The 10,827-nt window shown below is 43.1% G+C and overlaps 1 protein-coding gene across 1 annotated transcript; it reads right to left on the reverse strand.

Annotated features, from left to right (window-relative positions):
* Positions 1-225: 225 nt before the first annotated feature.
* On the reverse strand, positions 226-1,315 carry LOC133921665 (auxin-responsive protein SAUR36-like). The gene has a single exon (XM_062366640.1). The coding sequence runs from the start codon at positions 1,200-1,202 to the stop codon at positions 642-644; it is 561 nt and encodes a 186-aa protein (XP_062222624.1). The 5' UTR covers positions 1,203-1,315; the 3' UTR covers positions 226-641.
* Positions 1,316-10,827: the final 9,512 nt, after the last annotated feature.

Genomic DNA, 10,827 nt, shown 5'->3' on the forward strand with positions numbered 1-10,827 from the left:
ATAGTAAAACGAACAGTGAACCGGAGGAGATGAAACAGTAATTTGCAGTAAAATATTGTAATGATACTGTAGCGTAATTACTATAGTCAGAGGATCTGATTGCCGGCAGAACCGACGGAGCGTAACAAGAATAAAGGCTGAGTTATACAGAAACCGGGAGGAAGTAGGAGCTCTTCTCTTACTGATAGAATAGAACACTGGCACAATAACTTTTTTTTAACGGACTGGCACAAGAACTTAAAACAATTGATAAGAACAAGATCATTTCATCAGTTCAGATGTTCATTTTTCAGGGCAAACTAACATAACGTTCGCACCCAGCCAGGATTACAACTGGGCCGGTCAGTTGTGAAGAGTATCACCAGATCACACAGGATGTATATTGATGGTTTCCAACATGGACTTGCAAGTTGGGGGAACATACTGACCCAAAAATAGCTTTCATCTCTCTAAATCTAACTATATGCCTCCTCGCATCTCTCGTGAACATGCACAAGCCACAAAGGAAAGGGTAAGGAAGAAAAGGAAGGTCAAAATCCATTGAGGAAAAAAAAATAAGAGAAGGATCAAGCCCCATGGGATTCGGATCCTGCCAAGGGGCATGTGTATGTACACCGGCCAGGTGGTGGCCTGGCCACGTGCTACCACCAGACCACCTTCTTCCCACCACCGCCCGCGGCGGCCTCCGCGGCCGCGCGCTCAAACCGCGAGGTGGCGCAGGGGATGGTGATGCCGCCGGGGTGCTCGAAGCCGAACTCCTCCTCGGCCTCGCGCAGCAGCTCCCCGAACAGCGGGTGGTTGAAGTACACCACCGGCACCACGTACCGCATCGACTCCCCGGGCTCGGCCCCGCCCACGTACACCGCCACCTGCCCCTTGGGTGTGGTCGCCTCCGCGGCGTCCTCCAGCAGCCGGTGCTTCGTGCTGCCCCGCCGGCGCAGGAGCCTCATATGCCGCGCCAGCGACCGGCCCCACGTGAGCATCCGCGGCGGATCAGTCGCCCGTGGCACCACGAACTGCTGCTGCTGTTGCTGCTTCTTGGCGCTCAGCGCCGCCGTGGCAGGGGAGCCGTTGCCTCCCGTGAACGGCTGCAGGCGGAGGTACCCGCGGCCGCGGCGTCGCCGACGGTGGCAGAGCGCCCAGCGCCAGACGCTGAGCAGCTTCCGGCCGAGGCGGAAACCCCCGTGCCGCCTGGTGGGCATACTGCTAGAGCGAGAGCTAGAACGCGCGCTCGTGCAGAGCTCTCAGCGTTGTTGGGCTCGCGTGTTCGGACTTTGGAAGGAGTGGAAGCGACGTCCTAATGGCAAGGGAGCGCGACAGCGCGGGTTGTCTTATAGGAGCTGCGCGAGGCGAAGCCTGAGCGTGTGGGCGCGACGCGGGCATGACGACGGAGTGGGGAAAATGCAACTCCGCATGTGTTTACATGTTATCTCGATTATTTATATTTTTTATCTAATACTTATTTATCTGTTTATTTTTTTATCTATTTTATGATTTTTTATCTATCTCTTAATTACGAATTTTAACATTAATAAACGGTCGGACAAACCATACATCCGTACGCCCTTACAAATTTTTCGTGTTCGGGTGTGAGCCGGCTGTGCGTTCGGCCGTGTGGGGAGTGAGAGTGATTTGTTCGTTTCAGGCGTGATTCCAGCGTTGTTCGGGTCGAACATGCTGAGATTCGTTCGTTTGTTTGAGGTGGCGAGCATTCGTCGGTTCCGGTTGGTGGTTTTGGCCGGTGTGGTACACCGTGCGCCGTACAAGTCGCTGGTGAGACGGCTCAACCCACTTCGGTTGGCTACTTGGCTTATTTTTCTCGCCAGGGATGTTAGGGAAAATGCTCTGATCCATACATATTCTGACGATGCATGACGATATACTATACCAACTATAATTTTAAATTAGTATAGTGTAAGTAAAACTAACAATAGATAAAAAAAACCTTATAGGTATATGATGGTAATATAATCTATAGGTAAGATGGTAATTTTTTTCTGCTCTATCTCCATATAAAATAAGTCCTAAGGTATAAACAGAGGAGATATTTTTTAAACTCATTCCACATACTCTCTTTCACTCACTCTCTCTATCCTCTTGGCTTAGTATTATTCTCCAAGCTTGAGCCTCTCCTGCTCAGAGAGGCTCTTGCCGTGCTCTGTCCGGGGCATGTTTCGTGTCCTAATAGATGGCATCGTCTGTGGAAATCTCTGAGCAAATTGCTACGTCAAAAAGGTAAGGAGGAGACTAAGGGGATGCAGCGTGCAACCACCAATAGCAACTATGTCGCGAGCGCACTGCACTGCACATAAGGCGGCAAGAGGGGCTGCCACTCGTCCTTGCCATCCCCACCGATGGGTATGAGGGGGTGGCCAATAGTGTAGCGAGTGGCCAGCTCGGGCAGACGACCCCAAGGAACGCTCCTGCGTCTACGGGCTCGCTGGTGTCTGAACCGTCATAGCGCAGGTGGGCTTGCCATGGCTGCCATTCGTGCCGTTTGACACGCCCGAATCCTCTGGCATTCAGAACGCCAGCCGTTTTGTTCAGCATCTTCATCAAAGCCCCCACGATGTTGCATGCCTAGGCATATGGGCTCTGGGTTCGCACCTAGATTGATGCTGCATGGCCTATGTGGCGCTCATGAGGTTCATGTTCAATCCCAGGCCAACCCCGAATCACAGGGGTTCACATTGTTGCAGATAAATGTGCTGCCCCTATGTAGCCAAATAGATAATCAGCATGAAGATGCTCGTCGATAAAAGTTGCTCGCATTAAATTCATACATTTGTGTATGTGTTTAGATATGCATGTTGTCGCTAGCCTGCACAGCTAGTGCTAAAAAGGGGGATAAGACTTGTCAGTCCATGCACACTTTGAACGGTGTGGGAGCGCCACACCAGCTGCCAGCTACCGCTAGGCCCAATCCTAGTGTTGGTAGACATACTGCACACATTCTAGGGCCATGTGAGAACGGTCAAAAGGTGCTTTGGGGGGAGTAAAAGTACTTTTACCTACTCCTGTTTCTCACGCTAACATCAATCCCATTTAATAAATTTAACACAGGTGTGGTCTTAGCCCCTACTAGGGATGTAGTTGTGTGCTGACAACACATGTAGACATGTAGTCATCTGCTCCGACGCGTACACCTCCCTAGACTCCGACAGTGAAGGCGTTGTAGCGAATATGCTCTTAGGAGGATTATAGTGGAACATATTTAAGGTATGTATGTGATTTTGGTGATTAATGACAACATAATCAATGAGACTAACATGTTTGTCAAGTATATGCTTTAGTATTTCTTATGGATGCAACAAAAGTTAAGTCACCAAAGCCGGAACAAAGAGAGGAATTAATTGGACTATTTCTATGAATTTTGATGTGATCAAATGAGATGTATTTATATATAATCTTGTATAGATCTTCACAAGCTTTCTATAGAGCTCAAGATCATCAAAATCGGAGTTCAGGACGAAAAGTTATGCCTAAAATATATAACATTGTTCTACTGAAATTTGTCTGGCCGAATAATTCGGTACTCACATAAAAATTAGTCCAGTGTTATACCAGATAATACAGTGAGAACAATGAAAAATAGTCATGTGTTCATAGAAAGTTTGAAGCGGAGTTTTTTGCCTCACCGGATGATCTGGTGTTCATAAAATGAACACATCGAACTATTATTTCTAGAGAGCTCCAAAATAAACATATGCACATCGGATAATCTGGTACTCATATCAAGATTAGTCCGGTGCTACATCGGATAATTCGGTGAGAATAATGAAAAGTAGTCCAGTGTTCACAGAAAGTTTGAAGCGAAGTCTTTTGCCTCACCGGATAATCCGGTGTTCACAAAATAAACACACCAGACTATTATTTTCAGAGAGCTCTAAAATGAACATATGCACATAGGATAATCTGATGCATTTGTCCAGTATTCAATGAGTCATCACAAGATAATTCGGTGTTCACAGATGAGTTTGAGTGGGTTACAACGGCTAGTTTTTCTGATGTACTCACCGGATGATCTGGTGCTTGTACTACTATTGTCATCGGATCATTCGGTGTTCATAGCTTTTCTAAGCCGTTGGGGCAACAGCTAATTGGCGGGTTTGAGGCTATAAATACCCCTCCACTCAGTTATTTTAAGGTGTGTCATGCTGCTGGAGTCCAGAGAATCTTATACACTTGAGAAGACATTCAAGCCACCAAAGTGCTTAAAGTGTCATCCAAGGCAATTTAGCACACCATTAGAGAGTGATTAGTGCTATTAGGCCTAGAGAGAAGTGTTGCTAGGTGTTGCAACCTAGAGAATGGATCAAGGAGTGATCCAACCATATACCAAGAGGTACATCGGCACCTTGTAGTCTTTGTGACTCACCTGTAACTTGTTGACCCTCCGACTTGGTGTGGAGCTACGGCAAGAAAATTGTGTAGGGACGTGGATAACCTTGTCTTTGTGACTAAAGCTTCGAAGTGAAGACGGCGTACAAGTGACCGGAAGAGAGGTTGGTGGTGAGACCTCGCCTTGGTGGCTTGGTGGCTCATCGTACTTGAGACCTTGTCTTGGTGACTTGGTAGCTCAAGAGTCGTGACCGGAAGAGACTTGGCGACCGAGAGTATATACTTTGTGGAGGTCTAATGTGGACTAGGGGTGGCTCATGCCACCGATACCATAGGATAAAAATCCCTTGTACTGAGTTTGTCTCTCTACCATATTTACATTTCCGCATTTAAATACTTGCAGTTTACCTTGCTAGAGTATGTTGTAATCCTCTTAAACGGTAGAGTAGCCACACTAGATAAATCTAGAGCATATTTAGATAGAAATTGAAATTAGTTTATCTTATGAAGTTCTTAGAGCTATTAGTTTCTAAGTGTCCTAATTCACCCCCTGTTAGGACGTCACTATTCCTCTCAATTCGTATCAGATCTACGTGCTATTGATAGGTTTAACATCCTAGAGTTATGACGTCCAGGATTACGATGGATACCCATAGCGCTTCACATTTTGGTATCACTCATTTTCCTTGATGGAAAATTCTTATGACTTATTATTTGCAAGCTAAAATCTTATATGTTTGGAGAGTCACTGAAGAAGGGATGAGACCATATGTCACCAATAAGGGGAGGCAATTAGATGCGTTAGCAAAGAGTATCATTTTATCATCTTTAAATATTAATGCATTTAATCATGTTTATTCTCTCACCAATGCACATGATATTTGGAATAGCCTCATTGAAATATATGAAAGCACAAAGGATGTGCACAATGAGAAATATCATGTGCTTATTACTAAGATCAATGACATCAGATAACTACCCTATGAAAGTGCTAATGATATGTACTCACTTTTGAATATTCTTGTCAATGAGATCAATGGGCCAGGTTTGACGTGAATTGAAGATGCTCAAGTGATTAGAAGGATACTTCAAGCTCTTATTCTAAAGTATAAGATAATTGTCTCCATCATCTATGATAACCATAACATGAGCAAGATGACTTGTAGCCAAGTTCTAAGCAAGATCACCGACCATGAGATGACTATGAACATATTGGTTGAAGCTTCTACCTCATCCGACACAAAAAACCTTACTCTCACAAGCAAGCAAGCTCAATGCCAACATATGAAGGCAAAGATGAGAAAATAAGAGTAAGAGTCAATCTTAAACGAAGATAATGGTGATCAAGATAAAAAGAGCTATAAAGAGGATGATCAAAGCATATCAAGCGATGAAGAAATTGATCTTAAGATGGTCAAACTCATGTTACAAGTAGAGAATAACATCAAGAGGATCAATGAAAAGATTGATCATTCAATCTCCTTAAAAGACTTGGTCAAAATAATTGATCATATCAAGAAAGAGAAGAAGACCAAGAGCAAGAGGAAGAAGCAAAGAATTTGCAAGTATAGGAAGATGCGTGAGTGACGATGAAGAATCAAGTTCAAGTGATGAAAGCTTCATCATCATCCCCTCTAAGAGAAGCTCTTCCTTAAAGCCTTTAACTAAAGCACACTAGCAAAACACAGCGAAGCCCCCCATCTTCCATAGGTAATCGACCGGGGGTCCACCAGCCTAGCAATCTTCATCTTCGTCGGCATAGTAATCTACTTCTTCTTCATTGTTTGAGCAGCGTTTGATGTACATTAGGATGGAAATAGAAGTGTGAGTACATATAGTACTCCGCAAGTGTGGAAAATAAATAACATGCAAGTTTAAATAAAGGAACATGCTAAAATTTTAGGGAATAAACTGTAAAAAGACAAGGGCCTTTTGGTTAGTATAGAGAAGTTAAGGGGCTAATTTGCAAAATAGGCTATTTTCATGAGTTAAAATAAATAGAAAAATGATTGGGTAAAGGCTTTGATGACATGGCATGACACGTAGGTGAGTTTTCCTGATGTGGCTGGCTAATGTGGCATGCTTAGGTGGCGTTGGGTGCTGACTGGGATTAAGGTTGCCACGTGTCCGCGCACGGTTGGCTGGGTGAAGGGGTATTCTAGATCTAATCGTGGCCTTCCATCTTGAATCCGACGCTCAAAGATGGGGGAAGGGATTTGGCGGCCAACTACTGGGCAAGACATGGCAGCGGGAGGGGAACGACAGTGATGGACTCGCCGGCGAGGGCGAAACCTAGTCGTTGGGCACAAGGGACGACAGCGAATGGCGGAGGAGAGAGAGGAGTGGATGACGAACCCGTTTGATGGCATACCTCGAGCGACAGGCCATAGGACGACGGTCGGCGGCAGGGTAGACGGCGTCGGCGTATGGGTGCACGTCGGGGAGTAGGTCCGATGGTTGGTGGGCGACAAGGAGGGGTCAGCGGCCTTGCTCTCGAGCTTGTGATGCTGGAGAGCTGGTCGGTGAGGGCGGAGCGGCTCTGGTGCAGTGACGGTGCAAGCTTGGTGAGCTTTGCTATGGAGATGGTGGCAATGGCTCGATGAAGGGTGAAATAGATCAAAAAGGAGGGGGCTCGCACTTATATAGGGGGGGGGGGAGATGGATAAACGCATGCAGGAGTTCATATTCGGTTGGGGTCTGTTGGGATTTGGGCTTGGGTGAGGTGATGGCGCGGTTGTGGCTAGCTCGGACTCAAGCGCGAGGTATGAGATGACACACGAGGGCGCGTCGTAGGAGCGGAGGAAGATTTCGCTGGGGGCGCCAACAGGGAGAACGAGCGGTAGCCAATGGACAGTTGGGCCTGGCCTTCGGATGTCCCAGGCGGGAAGGCAAGGTGAATGGGAGGGCAGCACAGGCTTGGCCCAGGAAGAGAAAAAGGTGGGCCGCCGGGGGAAAAGGAGGAAAAAGGAGGAAAAAAAAGAGAAGAGGAAAGGGGATTAGGCCCAAAGGAAAAAGAAAAAGAAACATTTTTCAAACTTTTCCAAACTTCAAATGGCGCACCTCGAGATTTCAAAAACTTATTTTCCACACCACAAAACTCTAATGCATCTACCCCAGCATGTATGCAACACAAAAATATAACCTATGTCAAAATTAACTTTATTCTAGAAAATAGGTTCGAACCTATTCTATTCAGTTAAACCCTAATTAAATTCTAGCAAAATTTTAGGGAATAATAAAAAAAACCCAGGGTGTTACATTATATGACCTCTTCAACCTTGATGTCGTTGACGTACATTATTACTGGTCTTCACATTGTAAGTCCCTTGAAACTGGACATTCATTAATTAATACCACTAAGTCTTGAATCTAACTATTTTCTTATATGTAGACACTTGATCAAAGAAACGAACAAAAATGAGCCCATCGGATTTCTTGACCCTTAGGACATTCCAGTCTTGGTCATCAAAGCAGATGGCGACTACGTTGTGGACTATGTGGCTAGGATAATGCAATACTATTCCAAAATAAACTATATGTTGGGCGTCCACAACACCGGTGGCTATTGAATCTTACTGATCATTTATCTCAAGTGAAACTTGGTGTAGTACATCGACTCATCAAGACCAGTAGGACCAAAAGGCAAACCTGGAGAGTATGATTACATTGTTGTAAAAGGACTCCTTAATGCATAAGTTATGTCTGGTTTAGTTTACATATTTAACTTTTGTAACATTCAAATATTCCCTAATCGATCCCTCTTTATACAGGGCTTTTCACAAGTACCTTCGAGCTAATCCTGACTACAACATGAAAGACAGCCGCAGACCGACAGATAAGACCAGGTTCACGATAAATGCCATCAAATAGATTACCAAATGCTCTTTGTTGCTGTTTTTATCTTTTGGTCTAACAGTAAATTTTCTTTTCTGCAGTGCTACCAACAACCATTGAGTAACGCCTGTAGATTCTATGTTGTGTACAACATGCTCCTATTCACGATTCGAGCAAAGGATATCAAATCCTTCGATGTAAAGTTCAATACAAGATTATTCATAACTAATTTTGATAATGATAATAATGATAATATGACATTGGTTATGCGTCAAATTATACATAATTATCATGCTTGTTTTTTCGACGATGGTGCACTCATGGGATTTGACAATGGATTGTCGAGTTCGTAATGTTTGAAGTCATCAACCCGCAGAGTGAGTTTTACTATAGAAACCTTAGGTCGTGAGGTTTTATGTAATATGAAGTGATTATAACTTTATAACTTGTGATTATGTGATGAATTGATTAGAACTTTGTAACATTTATGATTCTGTGATGAAGTGAGTTCTTACATAAGTGTATTTGTTGATATAGATATGAATACATTGCTGTCGTTTGCAGGGAGAAGACGGCTGTCAAATCCTGACTATGCTCCAGGATGCAGCATGAAAATACGAGAAACTGTAAGGGGGCGAGATCAATAGTTATGGGTCAAGACCATTACCCGTCACTTATGTGTAAGTGATAGATTACTTCATCACCTGTCACTGATGTGTTTTCTCTAAATATGAGGGATGCACATCAGTGATAGGTGAAGACTATTAATTGTTATTTATGACCTACACATCAGTGACGGGTAACCCCATAACCTGTCATTGATATGTTTTACTTCAGCATATGGGAGACGCACGTCAGTGACAGGTTACTATTATAACTTGTTACTAATGTGGTCCTTGATGATGGTTACAACTCGCCATTGATGTGCTTTTTTCAGGTGGTGGCCCCAACCATGGATATATCACTATACCAAAACACTTCATCAGTGTCGGTTTAAAATCGTTATCAGTGATGAATTTTGAACCGACATTAATTATTCGGCACTGATAGTCACTGATTATCAATGCCGGGTATGGAACCGGCACTAAAAATCATTATCAGTGCCGGTTGGTGGCTCCAACCGATACTGATGGACTATCAGTGTCGGTTGGTAGCTTCAATCGGTATTGATAGTCAGTCTCGATTCGACGTTTTTTAGGCTAAAAAAAGTTTCAAATTTTTTTCGCGACTAAAGGCACCTGACCACGCCCAATATTCGCAAAGTCAGGTTATATTTGCTTGCATATATGGCACTAAAGACTTGAACTCAAGACTTCACAGCCTGTGCGTACACATGACCCCTCTAATCATCTCAGCTATCGTCTGTTCGTGAGTATAGAAGCAAAATAAATCCTTTTGACATCTTCTGACCGATATTTGAATAGCTATTTGGATATCTAAATGATCTCAAATAAAAAAAGTGATCAACTATAAAGTTGTAGATCTCGTCGAGAGCTACAATTTTCATATAAAGTTTTTCCTTATCTGAGTTCGTGTGAAAAAGTTTTGAATTTTTTAATGTGAGCTGTTATCGACAACTGCTGCAACTTTATTATAATTATTTGGGCATTTAAATGACCTCAAACTAAAAAAAGTTTTCAACTACGAAGTTGTAGATCTCATCGAGAGCTATAATTTTCATATAAAATTTTTTCCCATCCGACTTCGTGTAAAAAAGTTATGAATTTTTTAAAATAAGCTGTGATAGTAACAATTATCAATACCGGTTTGTATCTAGAACCGTCACTGATACTGATGTATCAGTGCCGATTCATGGTAGAACCAGCACTGATAGTGACTATCAGTGTCGGTTCTTATCTCCTCAGCTGTTTTTTGCGCGCGAAAGTTTAATAACCAGCACTAATATGTCTTCAGTACCGATTACTGTCGAACTGACACTGATAAGGTGCTAAATATATGATATTTTATAGTAATGTATGGCTCAAGTTTCTCGAGCATACCCTTATTCCGTTTCCTTTTGTTTTTGGAGAGGAACAATTCAATGTTGAGGTGGTCCAATGAAAATCTGTCAAATTGCATGCTGCTAAATTAGTTGGAGAAAATCAGTTTGAATCTTTATATTTGACTTGACTTATCATGGTTATGTATATTGCCTCTATCCTATCCCTAGCTACAATGCACGGAACTGTCTTAAACAATGAAGAACATAACATACGGAGAACATACATTGAGCTTAGCTTAATTAATATATTTAGTGTGAGGTGTGGGTTTGCAGTTTCACCACCTATTTTATTTCGGAGTATTCTTCGGCTTCACTTTAAAGACTTTCTTCTTCTTATCTTAATGACAAATAAGGTGCTATCTCCGATTACAAAAGCATGTCGTCTTAGGCTTAAAGTCAAACAAATTCATTTTTCTTTTGAAAAATAAACACATTTGGAATATGGTGATCATATATGTTTACTAATATTACAGTTGTATTGGCTTTAAATATATATCTAGCATAAATTAGTGGTCAAAGTTTTCAGAGAGAGAGAAAGACCAAAGCCCTAAAAGGAGGAGAAGAGTAACGTCAAAGTCTTAAAGTACGTGAGTGTCATGAAAGCATGCAACTTGGCATCTCAACAAAGAAGAAAAGGAATGCAACTTGGA

The sequence above is a fragment of the Phragmites australis genome, chromosome 6 (assembly GCF_958298935.1).
Source record: "Phragmites australis chromosome 6, lpPhrAust1.1, whole genome shotgun sequence".
NCBI lineage: Eukaryota > Viridiplantae > Streptophyta > Magnoliopsida > Poales > Poaceae > Phragmites > Phragmites australis.